This window comes from Pinus tabuliformis, chromosome 6 (genome assembly GCF_031772625.1).
Source record: "Pinus tabuliformis cultivar Carrire ecotype Pingquan chromosome 6, CPIR1, whole genome shotgun sequence".
Lineage (NCBI taxonomy): Eukaryota > Viridiplantae > Streptophyta > Pinopsida > Pinales > Pinaceae > Pinus > Pinus tabuliformis.
Genome location: NC_142292.1, coordinates 1,007,597,375 through 1,007,617,047, shown reverse-complemented (window position 1 = coordinate 1,007,617,047; position 19,673 = coordinate 1,007,597,375). Strand labels below are relative to the sequence as shown.

Below are 19,673 nucleotides of genomic sequence, written 5' to 3'. Positions count from 1 at the left end.
TTGATCGTATGCCCCCCTTGTTGGAATGGAACCAGAAGAAGGTGGGGCATTTAGTGTAGGATCAACAACTCCGGATGTAGATGCCGATGGGCCACTATTTGCAGATCCGGACGAAGGTCCAGCAACAGTGGTCACAACTGAGGATGCAGTGACGGCACCAACAACAGGGGCTGAAGAAGCCACACAGACAGTTGGAATAGTCGGGACTGAGGTGACAGACACATTGTGAATTTGAGGAATAAAAGACTCCGAAGTCGGAGTGACGGTATGAGACCACATGGAACTCGTAAGGGAAGTCCTAGAACCCATAACATCCCTCAAAGCCTTATAGCGTAAAGGCAGCGTGACACCGAGAGGGGTGACACGGAAGGGTGTAGTTTCCGTTGGGATAGGAATTTCACCGCTCGTCACAACGGATTCTTCACTCGTGATGGGGGATGTGTCATCCATGTCAGAAGAAGACATTGGGACCGAAACACTAGGAGGAGTACCGGGAATATCTTCTTCGGAAGGCTCCCAAACAGGGTTCCAATGAATATCGTAAGACTCGTCTTCTGGGGCGCGAGAGTTAATCGGTTGGATACTCGGAATGACAGGGAGAGTATCACTAACAACCGGTATCTCAGGAGCAACAGAAGAGGGAGACCCTTGGTCACTTGGAATGGGAGACGGGATCGGTGATTCCACCAGGATGATTCGATTCAAAAATCCTAGGAAAACTAATGAGAAAGAACCCTACTCAAGCTAACGCAAACAAGATCTAACAGGGTAAATGTGAACGTGGCCGAATAAATTTTAAGACACAGGAACATAACTTGACCTTTTCATCTTTAGAGAGTCGAGAAAAGGACAAAAAGATGACTCTAGTCGCCTTCGAATATTTAATGAGCCTGAAGTGACAAGTGCTCAGATGGACCTTTTCTTTTAGGGAGTCCGAAAAGGAACGAAAGTGACTACTTTGGAGAACTAGGCAAAAGGTTTACTAGACAACCCGTAAAACTGCATATACACCTTGGCAGTCATATGAAAACCAAGGACTTTCCGTACGGCAGTCAATCTTCTCGAATGCTGTGTTCGGTGCGTTACGGTTTGCAAGGCAGCAGACACGGCTTCCTAAGGATAAAGGATGATAACCTAGTGGGGTCTCCCAACATATACTCGACCGTACATGGGAGCACAATTCCGTACTAGACCATTATTGAGTCATAGAAGGAGGAATCACCCAACCTTGAGTGAAAACAAAAGTGACTAGGTTTAACGACACCGGAGCACGTCTCTAGCCTAGACCTCTAAATAGTGTGTGTTATGTTCCAATGCGTTGTTAGGTTTATTTAGTTCATTTTAGAGTTGATCTTGAATTATGTTTCAGTTTTCAGGCCTTACCGTATGTATACAACAAATCCTAGGATGCAACTAGAATGAGCAAAACATCCTTTTACTTCAATGAACACCTACCTATGGGAGGGTAGAGAGATCATTCCCAAACCAAGAAAACCAAGATAAACAAAGATAGTCACTAAATGCATACAGACATCAATTCCTAAAGTGCACAGATACTACTAATGAGAGATTTTATCATTCGCTTTCCAATATGCAAACTTGAAATGCAAATTCACTTTCACTTTCGTATACTAAATGAATGCAATCCTTTTGATTTTGATGTCTTTAAATCTAGAAGAAACAAATAAGCAACAAGCATGGATGGAAAAAATCGGTTGATCTAAACAATTGTGATCTATGTTCGGTAGTGAAAAGAAATCGAATCAATGCCAAAGATTGGTTCAATAACAGTCACTAAACAATCAACCAAAAACGAGCAATGGGGAAGGCTCAATCAAACCAACAAAAAGCTGCAAACGAACCTTGAAAAAACCAGCAACCAAGCCAACTGATTCAAGAAACTTGAAATAATGAACTAGGTCACACAGGCAAAAAAGCAAGATTCATTCAACAAAGCTGACCAAAGAGTGCCTTAACCATAAACAGTGAAAAACAAGCTACTAAGCAAGCGAGAAAAGCAAGGGACCAACAGGACTGATGGACTCAGGAGGCAGAATTGAGAAAATCAATTCTACAACAATCAGCGCAGGTAATACACAAGCAACTAGCGCTGATAAAGAACTAACCACAGCAACAGAGCGATGTCAGCGCGGAAGTACACGACTTTTCCGCGATGGTCGGATTTACAGAGCCATCGCGACTGTGAGGCGTAATTACGCGACACACAGGATCTTACAAAAGGGTGAGCGTGATGACAGCACGACTGTTAAATTTTAATCCGCGATGATGTTCAAAACAATGACAGGCGAACGAAAACTCCCAAATCAAAAACAGTCAATCCTTTAATCAAATAGAGGTACTTCGCAGATCCAGCCAGGAAATTCAAAAGATTGATAACTAAACCCCAAACTTCAAAAGAGACCAAATCAAAATCAAAACAAGAGCAATCAAGAGAAGAACATAGGACAAACTCCCCAGCGGAGTCACCAATTTGTGATGCAGGAAAGTGTTCCCTCTGCGGACAGAGGCAACCCCTCTAGCCATAGAGTGGGTCTAGTTACAAACAAGGACATATCAACAATAGCTTTCCTTAAACAGTCATAGTTGGAGGCCTACCTCAATCGGTGGTCGATGGAGTTCCGTTGCGCTGCTCTAGCTTCCGCTTCCTTCTCCTAATGAATGGTCAACCTGAAACAATGCAAAGGAAATACAACAAAGCACGTAACCGGAAAACAACAATTATTTATTTACTCACAAAGTCAAGAAGTCATGAGATATCAAGTAAATTACATACAAGACATAGGAAAACATCATTGATTGTATTAATTATGAAATAAGAGCAAGCTTACAACCAAAGTCTTGATGTCACAAGCCTTCTCAGAGGAATCCAGCCAGCATGTTCCTCAAGCATTCACTCTTTAAAGATGGATCTCCCAACATACAAGATCTCTCTCACTCATAAGTTTTACACAAAATTAAGGGCACTTCACAACCTTCCACAAGCTATCAACAATCCCACACTTGTCACACTCACACCAGCTATCTAGCAAACTCACAAACACTAACAACATTGCTCAACCAAGAATTTACCAACTAGCCAACTATCAAAAACTAGCAGTGCATAGCAATGGTGAGAGTTTAAATAGGAGAAGGAATCTCCATGAAAGATGGAAGAATGAGCTTATCCCCAAGGAAGGTAGCACAAATGACAGAACAACCACACCAGAGGAGGAAAGACGACACAAACTATACCAACAACCAGCTCTGGAGGCATCTAGAAGGCCGACTGTTGGAATGAATTCGTCCAATCTGGATCATCTCAGGTGAACAACTGAGCTTTAGTGCTGACATCGCTAGTGAGCAATGTAGCCAGTCAGATCATCGCTAAAGATAATAAGCAACCTCGCGTTGGAGCATGAAATCGGACCATTGCGAGAATCAGATGTACTTCCGCGCTGGCAGCGCAGATGCACTGTTTATGAGCGCCCTTCAGCGTGTATATTAAGTCGACAGTCGCGATGAGGCAGATAACTTAGGAAAAGTGGGTCATTTGGGAGCACAAGAGAGCATTTGTTCAATATGAGCATGTTTGACTTGGACACATGACACAATAGAAGGATTGGAGTGAAGGCAGTGACAAATTATTGTGTAACAATTAGCAAATCCTAATCTAGGAAGTGCCAATACATCTTATCACACTCAAATCCATCATATCCACAAGTTTTTACATACAACGGATTACGAATAGGTTTGGATCAAGTTGAATGATCTCTTGAATCTCGAATCTTTCATAAAGGGAGCTCAGACTTTTCAGGTTTTCATATTTTCTTGTCACAAATTAGGAGCAAATTCGCATACCACATAGAAGCTCAAATTTATGATATAGGAGGCTTCCATAAGAGCCACAATAACCTCGTATTTCTCATTACATAATTCGAATACAAACTAGATGACAAAAAATCATACCTGAGAAACCTTGACGTTAATTCAAACTTTCATTTACAAGAGCATTTCCACAGGACCATAAAACTTACATCCAAAACTTCGAATTATCTTCAGAAAGGAGAGAAGTTGTAAATGTAATATTCGACCTACCACAGGGGACGACCTAAATTATAGGTCTACGAGTCCACAATAGGGTTCTATTGCCAAAGAGGAAGAGATCAAACGAAGCTAGCATGTCTTTAGGGACTCGGCCTTGATAAAAAACTGTTTAGACCTTTGTTTGTCCTTCTATGCCCCCCCAACTTTGATACCATGTTGAATTTTGCTTAGGGCATAATAGAACAACACAATTTACATCTTCAACAAATCATTATTGGTGTACATATAGCATTTAACAATATCATTATGCAATTTAAACATTCTATCATCAAAACCATGAAAAGCACAGTAAAATATTACCATGAAACCATAAGACAAGAGACACAGAAATTAGGCTCACAACCAAGGAAAAACCCACAAGGGGAAAAACCAGAAAAGTTCTTCCTTATGTGAGAGAGAGAGTTTCCATATTCATCATTACATTGTAAATAACAATCACAAAATAATAGCTAGCGCAGAAACCAACATCTTAATCAAGTGCCATGTCAAAATCCAACCCCTTGAAATTTCGGCCCTTTTGTAATTTCATTGGATCAGAGGTCCATAAGACAAAGTTGATGTGTCCAAATGAGGAGAAATGATCTCCTTTGTATAGCGCCTTCAAGTGGGGGTCGAATGGGTGCCTATTAGGGGCTCAACTGACCTAATAAATTTGGAGGCAAATTTAAAATTCAAATTACCATTTCTTTTTCAGGACGAAAATACCGACCATGGCTACCATATTTTCCAACAAACATGAGCCTCCAACTGGCTCTCCAAAATCGGTTCATCATGCACACTGTGCATATCACCCTCCACAACTGACTCACTCTCCTCTATGTGCTTTCCATGTTGATCATCTCGCAAGTCTGCTCCTCGATCTTCTTCCCTCATGGGGACAATCTGCTACTCATCATTCTCCTCCATCACACATGCATGCATATCTGGGCTGCTGTCAACAAACCCAAATCACTGCTCATGCTCCTCAAAGGTATCCTCGTAGGATTTCGTGGACTCAACTATAAAAGAAGAATCCTCATTTGGAAAGTCAGAATGAGTCGCGTCCTTATCTACCTTGGTCATCTCCTCAGTGCCACTCAAACATGAGTGGTTAGGCCCCCAAGGTTCCTTCCAGATGAAGCGAAGACCCTTCGTCCTTAACTTGTTCTTGTTGCATGGTCCACAAATCTTCAACAACTCCTCCCTTGTTAACTGTCTTTTCATCCATTTTATGTTCTACTCGACCATCATTTTGGCTAGTTCATAAGCAACGAGTGAGATTATCTGTTCCTTTCTCCAAATGTCCAACAACTTAGACCACTACTTCTTGCAAATGGCATCACGACCTCCCATAACTGTAGACAAAATGCACCGCATGTGTGTTTTCATTGTGTCAAGATGATGTTTCTTAATGTTGAAGAAACAATGGAACATTTGAAGAATCAGAAAATGACACTCGAGATCAAACATGAGGTCATATGATCCGATCATGGCCATAGCTTCTAAAATCTTGAGCTTTTTTCCAAAAGTAAGACCCATGGTGTTATCCAAGTCTCGAAAGGTCTCTACTATCAGTCTGAAAACTTCATAATATCATCATTGTAAGGGGATATAGGTGCAGTCACGTCATGATGTTATTGAGACAGGATGCAACTAGAAGTTTGACCCCTTCACAAGGGTACTCCAAAAACTTGTGTTGTATTAGGGCAAGCATGGTTGGTTTTAAAGCCCAACACTAAAAAACACTCTCAGCCCATTCTATTCTAAGTCAATGCTAAATACTAAACCCAGATGGCTGTGCAATAAAGAATTCGAAAGTGGATGACCAATACAAAATGACAACGAATATTTAAATGATGATGTATTTCATCATCATGAGTCAAAACCATGGTGTACCACTTGGCATTTGTGTAACATCATCGAGAGGAGACTAATTCAGATAGGTGTATAGTCAGCAGTCCATTAATTGGAAAAGTTTGTCTTCTTATTTGTGGTTTTCAAGGATTCCATTGGAAGTATCTAAGCCATGCCATAAATACAATTAAAACTAGTTGCGATCTAAGCCTCAGATCCGCGAGGATGAATTTATACATTTATGCTAATGTTTTGGTGTCTTCCTGTTGAATAGTACCATTGCAAAAGGTGAAGGTGGTGGTTAGTTGAAGTATGAAAGACAATAATTGAAGTTTTTCTAACATATATGGTGTTCTAGGATATGCCCATGTTTAAATATTTACTAATTCAATATCTCCAAACCCACCTTCATCAAAATTTAAATCCTCACTGCAGCAAATGAGAAAATGACACTTTTCACCAGTCATCTTGCTTCGACATAGACCTGTTATTTTATAAGTGCTTATTGTTAGCCTGCCTTCACTTTAAGATTTCTTACTCCCATTGAATGTTGAAAAACTACATACCTGTTTGTTTCAAGACTTCATAAGATCCTTCCCAGTGGTAAACAAGAAGTTTATGAATGTTAGCTTACTTGGTCTTTCAGCTGACTCCACTTTACAGACTATCCACAAAGTCATGCTGCTGTAATAGCTATTTCATAAAAGAAAAGTAAAATAATATACAAGTTTGAGAATAAATTGTTGACGTTTGAAAAACTTCATAACTTAAAGAACACATATTGACCAACATTCGGGGAGAGTAGTTGTTGAAGAAAATTAAATGATATCCTTTAACGAAGTAAAGGTATTAAAAAAATTGTAAACCCGTCAACAGCCTCCTTCACAATTTTAACATACATATTACAAGGTTGCTGCAATAAGTTATATGATTTTCCATTTGTACCAATGTTGTGAAAAGCGTGATCGGGATTAAATCGGTGCGGGGAACGAATCGGAAAAAATCGGAAAAAGGCGGGAAAAAATCGTTTGGTACAAAAATATTCATTTTTTAATTTTTTTTTTTCAATTTTTTTAATATTTAAACCATCTACAACATAAAATAAATACATTGACACATAAATATGATAAAAAAACTAATATATAAGATGTTTAATATCATTTCTAGCGCTAAAATCACACATAACATTGAATCATGTCCTAAATAGTAAGTCCTAACTCCTGAGTCCCAACTCAGCCTCAAAATATCAACAAAAAATATGATAATGTATCTCATCATGTCATAATGTCATATACAATAAAATGAAAGTCTAATCCTATTGATTTCCTCTGCCCCTCTTGCGAGAAAATGCCACAGCTTTCCCTTTCCCTCTAGATGTAGATGCTGGTGCCCGTGCTGGTGGAAATGGCAGTGGAGTCTGATGTGCTCTAGAAGCTGAAGAACTAGAAGTAGGAGCTATAGGAGGTAGACCACGTCCTCTGCTGGTGGCAGTGGTAGCCGGGTAGGCGGTGTCACCTCCTCTTCCTGTTCCTCCTCCACCTGCTCCTCCTCCTCCACTACATCCTGCACTAACCAATCATCAGTAGAATCCATGAGAGGCCTCTCGGCCTCAACCCTCCATGTAGCAGTGGTGTCAATCCCATCCAATGAGATGGCATCCACATCAGGTGTCCTCTCAAGTTGCCTCACCCACAATCGAAGATTGTAGTAGACGTAGACCATGTCATTAAGTCGCTGGGACTCCAACTTGTACAAAGATCATGAAATAATAATTAATAATTAATATTATAAAAAAGATATTGTTTAATGAATTCAAAAATTTATTCGGAAATTTGCAATATTTTAAATGTTTAAGTGTTAACCTGTTGCGCTTCTTGTTGTGTATTTTTTCAAATACACTCCAGTTGCGTTCACATCCTGAGGAGCTGCATGTTTGGCTGAGGATGTGAATGGCAAGCTTTTGCAAAAGGGGTACCCTGCCACCATACATTTTCCACCATGCATCTACAACAAAATTACAAATAAAATTTTAAATAAACATAAGAAAAAAATGGAATTTGAAGAGACAATGAAATTTGAAGCAAAGTTACAAACTAAAAAATATCTGGCATTTTAATCGTCCTATCAGTGATAGCCATCTCAAAGCCAAATGTGCCACCTGCCATCTTATATGTCTCAATTTGTTTAGAGATCTCTATACGTTGTTCTGGAGATCGCACCATCTTCTGGACACAGGATAAGAATCCATCTATGATCTCAGCATCAAAATCAAACCCACATGCATAAGAAAATGCAGGGTTTAGGAAAAACCCAACAGCATGAATGGGACGATGGAGTGTGTTGTTCCATCGCTCATCAATCACTCCCCATAGAAGGAGTTGTTTCTGAAACCCATCATCTCCCTTATCATCATAGTAGGCCTGAATGGCTTCTTTGGCCCTGTCCATGGCTTCATACAAATAGCCCATTGCGGGCTTCTCACTATCAACCAACTGAAGAACCTTTACCAAAGGTTCAGTAATGGCGCACACCTCCTATACTCCCGCCCAGAAGTCTTCCTGGTATGAAACTAGTCTGCATACGGCCTCTCCTTCTGGTTTGCAGCTCATTGACAAAGCACACCACTCCTCTGAAAGAAAAATTCTCTTCACATCCCACATAGAATTCAAGAGGGATTGAAGGGATATGAAACTCGTGGCAAACCGTGTAATGGTGGGGCGCACCAACTCTTTGTTGTTGGTGAATCTTCTCATCAAGCTAAGCACAGATGTATGATTATATATAAATTTTGTGATGCTTTTTGATGAGTCAACAATATCTTTGACAAAGGGAATTTTCCCTATGTCCTCTAACATCAAATCAATACAATGGGCAGCACAAGGTGTCCAAAATAAAGTAGGATGCTTGTCCATAAGCATTTTACCAGCAGCAACATAATTTGCAGCGTTGTCCGTTATGACTTGGACAACATGTTCACCCACCTCCAAAATAAACACATCCAGCAAATCACATAAAGTTCTTGCATCTTTGATTTGATGAGATGCATCAACAGATTTGATAAACATAGTCCCCTTGGGACAAAAGCATTCTACCAGCAGCAACATAATTTGCATCATTGTCCGTTATGACTTGGACAACATGTTGTTCACCCACCTCCAAAATAAACACATCCAACAAATCACATAAATTTCTTGCATCTTTGATTTGATGAGATGCATCAACAGATTTGATAAACATAGTCCCCTTGGGACAACTAACCAAGAAGTTTATAAGGGTTCTCCCCTTTTGGTCAGTCCAACCATCTGACATAACAGTGCATCCTGTTTGTGCCCATGATGCCCTAAAATCCTCCAATCTTTGGGTGCAGTCACGCTTTTCATTTTGAAGAATCCGGCCTTTGAAATCATGATAAGAAGGGATTTTGTACCCTGGGCCAACACTGGCAATAGCATCAACAGTAGGTTGGAAAAATGGATTATTCCTTACAACGCTGAAAGGAATATCACTCAAGAGGAGAAATTTTGCCATCAACCTGTCAGCTTGTTCTTTATCAGTTCTTTTTAGCATTGAACCGATAGATGGTTGTGAACCAGGTGTGGTTCGAGGAACAAAAAATGATGATGCAGCTACCGGATTGACTGATGCTGCAATAGAACCAGTGCCACTTGGCCCACTTCCTTCAGCTGACCTTTTTAGTTGCCTTTTGAGTTCTTCTTTGGCCTCTCTAGTGTGCTCTAATTCTTCCAATGCTCTCATGGCTCTTTGGATAATTTCAGGATTTGTATTTATACAGGGCCCCACATCATGTCCAGGGATTTGTGCAAGGTGAAACTTCAACCTGTACACCCCCCTGTATATCTCCTTTCCACACAACTTGCAACTCAAGTTTTGTCTATCATTCGGAGCTTTAGGTTCACCATATTCCCAGAAAGGATCCAATTTCCTTGGCATGTTTGTTTTTGAACTTTGAATTTGCAAACTTGAAGTCTTGAATGGTGTTTTGGTGCAGTTGTGAACCTATGGGAAAATAAGGATTAGGATTACAATTTAGCATTTACAAAATTACAAGTTACAAATTTACAAATTACAATTTAGTATTTTAATTTTTAATTTTTACATTGATGATTGTACAATGAAAATCCAAGTTACCCATAACCCAACCTAAAACAACCATTCCAAAGTCCAAAGTTCAAAGTTTCAAACACAAATTACCCAACCATTCCAGAATCCAAACCCAAGTTACCCAACCAAATGGCAAATGCCAAAAACAGTGAAAAAACATAAACAATGTTTAAAAAAAATGAAAAAAAAAAAAATGGTTCCCATAGTCATACCAAGTTACCCATCCCAAATCAATGAAGAAATACAATTTTTTTTTTTAAAACAAAAGAAAAATGGTGCCCATACCAAGTTTCCCAACCAAAAACAATGAAAAACATACAAAAACAATGTTTTTAAACAATGAGAACAAAAAAAATTAATCCTCGTACCGTTTCTATGGAGAAATCGGTGGTCTCCTCTTGATTTTCTCCTCCAAGCACTTAGATTTGGCTGAAAACCCTCTTCAATGGTCCCCAAGAGCTCCTCCTCCCTCCACGCGCGCGACTATCCAAATGACCAAATGAAAAACCAAATTTTTTTTTATAAAATTGTGCTGTCCCGAGCCCCCGCGATTTTTTGAAAAAAGTGCGATTTTTTCAATAAAAATTGGCAAAAAAAAAATAGGGGATTTTTTCGTATAAAAATCGCGATGAAATCGGCAAGCTGAAAAAATCACGATTTAATCGCGTTTTTCACAACACTGATTTGTACACATTTATTTTTCCACTACATATGTGGCATTTTCTTGAAAAATGCGCAAATGATGTAGTTTAGAAAAATCAACATATACACATCGAAAGAGAGGAATTGAGGGAGTCACCAACATTGTGTAGGTTTTCCACAATTTTTTACACTTTTATTTATTTTGATTATAATCTCCTTGATAATCACATACAACATTACAATCAGTCCTGGATGCAAAGTAGGATGCCTGGCACCTCTATTAACTTTTCCCATTAACCCAAACATGAGACGTTTCTATACTCCTCCCCAATTCTAGTGCTATAGGTTTGTCACCTTCTAGGGCATCAAAAACTGTCTACAGATTGACAAAGAGACAAGCCCATGACATAGAGAGGATACTGGATGGTAAAATCAATATAAACTAGGGCAATCTTGGAATGCAATTGAGTGCATTGTTAAAATTATTTCTGCTATGACGTGGATCCCTGTTCCATACACATTTATTTATTTTGATTATAATCTCCTTGATAATCACATACAACATTACAATCAGTCTTGGATGCAAGGTAGGATCCCTGGTACCTCCATAAACTTTTCCCATTAACCCAAACATGAGACTTTTCTATACTCCCCAAATCTAGTGCTATAGGTTTGTCACCTTCTAGGGCATCAAAAACTGTCTACAGATTGACAAAGAGACAAACCCGTGACATAAAAAGGATACTGGATGGTAAAATCAATATAAATTAGGGCAATCTTGGAATGCAATCGAGTACATTGTTAAAATTATTTCTGCAATGACCTGGATTCCTCTTCCACCAGGACAATGGTTTGACTCTTTAAGATTTGTGGTTCATGATGGTCAAAATATAAAAAATAAAAATAATTAAATAAATAAGAAAATTGACATTTGAAGAGGGTCCAAATTTGGAGTGCTGATTTTTTTTACCAATTGTTGTCACTTTTACTGCAATGTGTCAATTTTTTTCTAAATCTTGTGGTCTTTTTGGGCTGATTTTCCATTTGAGGTTTGACATCATGCAAAATCGTTCTGTTGTTGATTTTTCTGTGATTCTTTCGTTTATGATATACTAAGATTCCCCTCTCAAGTTTTGTATGAGCACATTTATTCTATGTTTCTCATGCTTTTGGGATTATTCTCTTTTTTTTGTGCTAATAAACATATAGAGGACTATGGTCCAACAAAAATGATCCGAGGCTGCAATCTAATTTCTCAGACATGCCAATGTAGTCTTATGATTTATCTATGATTTTGTATTTCATTTTTATTCATGCATTTTAGTTGTCTTTCGATTGCAACTGTATTGTGTTTATATGTGTAAATTTTGCCTCGGTATTTGCTATTCTGGATGTTGATGAAAGCAGAATTTCAATGTTGGACAGATATATGGTTCGGTCACTATGAACAACACCTTGTGCTTAGGCGTGTTCCTGCTTGTAGTATTGCTGAAAAGAGTGGCCTGGGATTTCTCATCAGAGGTTTTGGTGATTGTGGTGGTGACATTGATCATGGGTCTCTTCTCAGTGTTTAAGGTCACTTTCCCACTATGGATGGCAATTTTTACTTTCTTCTTGTACCCTGTTTCCATTGCCCTGGTAGTCATTCTAGATTACGTATTTGGATGGCAATGATGATTCGAAGGTTTGGGGCAGCCTGATCGTGGGATAGGAGTCTAGATTTCACTCCTTGTTGGATACATGGTGAGAAATATTGATAATATTGTATATAGTTGCATCATTCAGTGAAACTTTGTTCTATGAGTAGAATTATAAAGAATCCCAATACTTTCGTGTGAAACTTTGTTCTATAAGTAGAATTATAAAGAATCCCAATACTTTCGTGTCAAAAATGTATGAATGGTTGATCAATGTAGCATGGGTTAATTTACTTTTATGACGCGTTGCTTCTTTTCATTGTTTGACATGCATGTTGGAATATTTCATAGATGCTCAAAATTTAAAGATTTCCCTTTCTTTATCTCCTTAATTAAGTCATCAATAACTGAGATTTGGAGAAAAAGCAAAGCAGCTATGTTATCTGCAAGGCAATAAATGTTATAACCAACTGAGATTTGAAGAAAAGCAAAGCAAATATCTTATCTGTAAATGGTGTAAATATGATGACTATTGATGAAAACTAAGGTCATGTAATCCTAATCAAGGGATCAGGCAATGATCAACTGTACCACTTGGATTTATCCTTCCGTTTGTTATGGGAGGCAATGATCAACTGTACCACTTGGCCTTATCCTTCCTTTTGTTTGGGAGCTCAGTTGAGAAATATTTATAGGCTATGGTGTTTTTGCTTTATCCCTCATTTTGTTATGGGATCTAAGTTAGAGAAATATTTTATAGGCTATGGTGTTTTTGTTAGTGGTATCCTATTTGCACTCTTCCATGATTACTTAATGACTTCATCTACAAAAATATTACTTCTCTTTTATAGCCTCTCTGCCTAACGTTAAAGATTAATGATATGCTATTGAGCTGAAAACATGTTGCACTTGATGGTGACATTTTAAGCGGAGAACAAAATAGATTGCTTATTGGGATTGTTTCAGTTCCATTCGGCTTGCTACCAAATATATGCCATTTATCTTGTCTATTAGGAGAATAGCCAAGTTTAACCCATGAGTTTCTCCCTAGCCATCATGAGAACAAAATAGATGGCTTATTGGGATTGTTTCAGTTTCGTTCGGCTTGCTACCATATATATGCCATTTATCTTGTCTATTAGGAGAAAAGCCAAGTTTAACCCATGAGTTTCTCTCTAGCCATCATGTGATTTGCCTCATGGCATGGAAGGATGAGTTCTTTGAAAGATTGGCCCAGAGAGGCTAGTTTGATGTCTTGGCACTGTTATTGCCTAGATGTATTAAATTGGAGGGCTGTTTCATTGTAAAAATGCTTTTATACCTAGACATTGGTTTGGGTGTTAGGTCGGACAATTTCCCACACTATATTGTGATTGGAGTGTTTCCCACATGATATTGTGATTGTACATGTGTCTTGGAATTGCATAACAGAGATAATTGTAGTTGTAAATGTGTGATTTTGTTAACTAACTAATAATTCTGCACTCAACTAAAAAGAAGAGTAGGTGTAGTCTAGGTTCAAGTAACACCGAGATGGGCAAACTATTTGGGAAGAAAAAACATTGGTGTTGCACGCTATTGGAGTCTATTATGTACCTGTTACCGCACAAACTAGCAGGGGTCCTAAAGGGGAGACCTAGAGGGACAACTACTAGGGCACAACAACAATATGGGACAAAGGCCCACTGTCACCACAACCCATGTCCCCTTTTCTTTTCATATTTTCATTGATGGGAGGAGTCCCAATATCCCTCACTTGTGTAGATATTCTTAGGATAAGTTTGAACTGAGGCAAGATGGTTCATTCAAAGGAAAGGCTCAATAACGGTGCAAGCTTTGGGAGAAGCTATAAGGGCTTTCCACGAAAACCCCCTTGTAATAGATAGCTACATGAGATTAGGGTTGATGTATGTGCCAAAATATGGGTTCATCCAAGGTCGGGGTAGTTAAGAGAAAAGGCTTTGTATGGTGTTCTTCAACAAGTAGTTAAGCATGAACCTTCAGGGAATCCCCAAGTCAAGGCAACTTCAAGGGTTCCCACTTGGTACGAAGACTAGGGCATCAAATATTTTGAAATCCAACCATGAGAATGACCCCAAAATTGGAGGAGAACTAGAATAAACACCACCGCAGAAGACTGTTAGATTAGTTTTGCACTATCTCACTCCGAGGGAATTTTGCAACAAGCCCTAGAGGGGCTACCTTTTCTTGAAGGGATGAAGAAATGAGGAGGACAAAAAAAGGTGAAATAATGATGTTTTGTTAAGTGATATGATCAACAAGGATTTCTAGACCGGTGCTTGTCTATTGGGAAATATGGAGTCTAGGATTACTTTGATTTGATGCTTTTCTCTCCATAAAGGAGGTCTATGCAACTTCTCTAGCCCTAGAAGGAGCAACAACATAGCTACACGAGGATTTTATATTTTGATGACAATTTTTAATGGAGTTTCAAGGATGCAATACACAAGATTGACTTGTAGGAACATTCTTTCATAATTTCCTATGAGTAATGCATGCAATTCTTCCAATAATATTAATGTTCTCACAAACTCACCTTGAATTAGGGCACATTAAGCACCATGAAAAAAAATTCCATACATTAGACATTAAACAAAGTAAAATTTAGCATCGAAGAGCACCTACAAGACAATGAGAGTATACCCAACCATTAACATTGCAAAAGGAAGCTCCAAGAAAAGATAGCGAAAACTTTCCAAATGTCAAAGTGCATTCAAACATCCAAATTTTGTCCAAACTTGGAGCTACTGTTGATTTTTGGTAGAATCTGATGTGCTCTAACCACGCACATGGGTGGAGAGGCTAAGGCACATAAGATCTCCAAGATCCAGAAATTGTTTGGGGAAATTCCACCTAGATGGAGAGATATTAAAATAATTAATATTTTTAATGGGGTTCCTAAGTATAAACTTAGGAAAATTAATATATTAATGTGTATTAATATAAAATGGGTGAGAAAGTTCTAAATGACGAGGATCAAGCCAAATCTAATCTTAGCTGTTGATTAGGGACTTAATCTCAGTGGTTGAATTTTCAACAGGAAAAGTATAAGAGGAGGCTTGAGGGTCAGTTGGAGACACCAAGTTGATCAAGAATTCGATTTTCCGGGAAGGGTTTGCTGAGAAATCAAGTTAGTGATCTGTTCCAGTGAGGGGCAGTTTGGCAGAAGGCCGATAATACATATCTGAGAGGAAAAGAAAGTGTAGGAGAGATAACACAGAGCCTTGGAAGGCTAATGCAGAGGCATCCAGGAATGGCGCAAAGGTTGAGGAGGCCAGCGCAGGTGACGCAAAGGGCTAAGAGGCTGACGCAGAAGCAGTAGAGGCTACGTAGAAGTGATGCAGTTCTAGAGAGAAGCTTGGAGAAGCCATTTCTAGCACCCTTGTTGTATTCAGAAAACTGCATAATAATAAAACTATAATATCTGTTGCACCGGTTTTCCCACATTGGGTTTCTCCGGGGACGATTGTCCAAAAATAATGGTGTTGCTCGTGTGATTGTCTCAGTTATTTCAGTTGTTGATATGTATATGTGTTGAGGCTGCATTTGTGTTTATTTCAATGTTTATATTTATAAATAACTTGTTAATGGAAAGAACAAATAGGACACAATAAATCAGATAATGCAGTAGGGATTTCTGATGTGTCAGACTCAGAAATTTCAACATGGTATCAGAGCATTGCAGATCACAGGAGGACTGAAGGAACCAACAAAAATCTGCAATTTGCAGTAGTTGCAGTTGTCCCGAGAGACAACGCTGTTCTAGAGCACAAGCAGCTAGAGAAGAAGTGATGCAGAGCCTGTGTCAGCATTTCGAGCCAAGAGGAGGGTCAACACAGAGGTAGAGGTAGAGAGGGGCAAATTAGACCTACACAGTGCCAGATCATCTTTCTCAGCCAGGAAGGATCGACGCTGTGGCCAGGAGGAGGAGATTCAGCCTTTGCCGGGATTGCGTAGAGTCTAAAGGGCTTAGTTTCTTCAGTTGTCGGGGAGCTGTGTGTAGATTGTGATTTGAGGAGCTTGTGGGATGTTGTTTCTGTCAAAGTAGAACAATGTCTAAGGAGACAGAACCAAGGTAGAGGGAATCATTACCTCGATGGATTTCTAGCCAAGGAATCCAGATCCGAGTTGCAATTGCAAGGAGGATTGGAGAGGAGCAGCTCGACAGTTGGCCAAAGGATTTCCAGAAGGGAAATTAGGACTTAGAGGGAGATTTCCAGGAGGGGAGTCGAGACTCAGAGGGAGTCTAGAAGAGGCGCTGAAATGGCAGTGAATAGACTAATGGATCAAGACAGGTTGGACGGGGCTTCCTACTTTGTCATCTGGAAGGCCAGGATCCAAGCAATCTTGGACAAACATCACATCAAGGACTTTGCTTTGGAAACTGTGGCTATCCCAGTTGACCCAGCTGAGAACGAGAAGTATGAGGATGCAATGGCAAGGGCGAAGTGCATGATCCTAGATGGGGTCAAAGATCATGTCATACCACATATTGCTAAGAAGAACACAACAAATGAGATATGGGACATTCTGACCACCTTATACTAGGGCTCTTCCGCGCAGTGGAAGATGCTATTGGAGAATCAGTTGCATCATATTAGATGCAGAAGGGAGAGCAGATAGATCCATTCCTTCTCAGGTTGCAGGAGATTCGCGACCAACTTACTTCTATGGGGTCTACATCGGATCCAGAATTTATGGTTAGGACTGCCCTGAATGTAGTCTCCAAGGAGTGGGAGACATTTGTCCAAAGTATTTTGGGCCGGGCTATTCTTCCCGGTTGGGAGGAGATGTGGGCAGCGTGTCGCCAGGAAGAGATTAGGAGGATGACCAAGGCGGGGAGTAGTGGCAAGGGAGGTCGAATCAAGAAAGAGGAGGAGGATGCGACTCTAGCATCTGCGGGACAACAAGGGAAGAGGAAGAAGAAGGACATCTCCAAGGTTAAGTGCTTCCATTGTGGGGAGCTGAGACATTATGCATCCCAGTGTCCCAGGAAGAAAATCAAGGGAGAGGCTTCTGATTCAAAGGCAGCTCCAGTTAAGGCGGAGAAAGAGGTCAAGACTAATGACAATTGTGCCATGAGTGCTCATGCGCCTCTAGAGGAGGTGGGGTGATATTGAGTTGTAGTCAGGAGGACTACATACTAGGGGTAGGATTCTTGAGGTGTCCAAACTCTTGGATCACATCCGGCTATGGGAGCCCTTAACGATAGAAGCATGATGACAGGTGTCGAGTGGAGCAACAAGGTAGTGCTTGGGTGCAGAGGTATGAGGCAATGCAGTGGAGGTTGCAGCAGCGCGAGAGGCATAGAGGTGTATGCAGCAGCGCAATGGCAACAGAGGGAGCATAGGATAGCAGCAGAGGCAGCTTTAACATCACGAGGCTTCCAGACTGAGTGGGATGTCGGTATTTGGGAGAAATCAGTTACTTCTCGGTAACTAAATTGTAGTGCAGCAGTTAGTAGTGGCAGTGCTAGGGGCAGCATGGGCAACATGTTGTGAGGGAGTTGTGGTACAGATGTATCAATGGTAGTGGCAGTGTCATGGGCAACAGTACAGGGAGCAGCAGTGCAAGAGATGTGAGGAAGTAGACCAAGCATTGGCACAGGTACCCATGCAGAGGATTAGTGTGATGTTTCTATGGTGAAGCATTACTAGAGCACATTCCTTGCTAAGAGGGAGTATTGATTTTTAGTAGCATTGAATGTGATCTAGCCATGGAAATTGGTGGAGAGGTTAAGGCACATAAGATTTCCAAGATCCATAAATTGTTTGGGAAATTCTACTCGGATGGAGAGATATTAAAATAATTAATATTTTTAATGGGGTTCCCAAATTCTACTCGGATGGAGAGATATTAAAATAATTAATATTTTTAATGGGGTTCCTAAGTATAAACTTAGGAAAATTAAAATATTAATGTGTATTAATATAAAATGGGTGAGAAAGTTCTAAATGATGAGGACCAAGCCAAATCTAATCTTAGTCGTTGATTAGGGACTTAATCTCGGCTGTTGAATCGTCAACATGAAAAGTATAAGTGGAGGCTTGAGGGTCAGTTGGAGACACACCAAGTTGATCAAGAATTCGATTTTTTGGGGTAAGGGTTGCTGAGAAATCGAGTTAGTAATCTATTGCAGTGAGGGGTAGTTCAGCAGAAGGCCGATAATACATATCAGAGAGTTAGAGAAAGTGCCAGAGAGACAGTGTAGAGCCTTGGAAGGCTGATGCAAAGGCAGCGAGGACTGATGCAAAGGCTAAGGGGGCCAGCGCAGGTGACACAAAGGGCCAAGAGGCTGACGCAGAAGCAGCAGAGGATGCGCAAAGGTGAGGCAGTTCTGGAGAGAAGCTTGGAGCAATTTTCACTGTCCAGCTAAGGAACTGTCGAAGTCGCTGTGGGATCAATCATTCAGTTGTTGATCAGCCGGAATATCCGTCTCCGAGGAGAGGTATTTCTGCCAAGAAAATTCCCTGAAGGGTGAGCCATTTCTAGCACCCTAGTTGTATTTAGAAAACTTCATAATAATAAAACCCTCATATCTGCTGCACTGGTTTTCCCACATTGGGTTTTTCCGGGGACGATTGTCCAAAAATAACGATGTCCCTTGTGTGATTGTCTCAGTTATTTCAATTGCTGATCTGTATATGTGTTGAGGCTTTATTTGTGTTTATTTCGGTATTTATATTTATAAATAACTTGTTAATGGAAAGAATAAGTAGGAGATAATAAACCGGATAATGCAGTAGGGATTTCTGATATGTTAGACTTAGAAATTTCAACAAGTACGAATTCTTTTCACAAGTGAAATCGAAATCCAAGTGATGATGTTCAACAAATGAGGCTCCTCTTTAATTTATATAAGCCTCCAATAGTTCGAATGGGTCTAATTAGGCTAATGAGCCCCTAAAAACAACTCTAATGTGCAAAGCAACAATATAATTGGTGACAAGCCCACCAAATAACTCGAGTACAAAATGAGCCTTCCTAATGAGGCTGAAATGATAGAATCATGGTGCAAATGGCTATTGGAAGGCCAATACATGTCTCTCATATGAAAAAATGAAGAAGAGAGCTCTCAAACTGATGACTAAGTGGTTGGCCCCTTGGTTTCCAAGCAAAACATTTATGGTGCTCCCAAATGGTTGTGCGGCACATTGAATGGTCTCATGGGTCTCCAACTAGATCGAATATATCGATACTCCATCAATGAGGGATAGGATGATGATACAAGCCCTCCCATGTTTCCCTAGGTGAGACAAAACCCCATTTGGGCCCTCGATCAACTGCCAAGTGTATGGTGCAAATATGTGGTCG

At 39.9% G+C, this 19,673-nt stretch overlaps 1 protein-coding gene across 1 annotated transcript in view; it reads left to right on the top strand.

Moving 5' to 3' along the window:
* Window positions 1-12,637, top strand: part of LOC149262407 (sodium/calcium exchanger NCL2-like) — a 73,319-nt gene extending 60,682 nt beyond the window's left edge. Inside the window, exon 7 of the mRNA XM_089424418.1 lies at window positions 12,127-12,637. Within this exon, the coding sequence (XP_089280544.1) occupies window positions 12,127-12,375 (249 nt within the window). The 3' untranslated portion in view covers window positions 12,376-12,637. The remainder of the gene's footprint in view (window positions 1-12,126) is intronic.
* The last annotated feature ends 7,036 nt before the right edge of the window (window positions 12,638-19,673 follow it).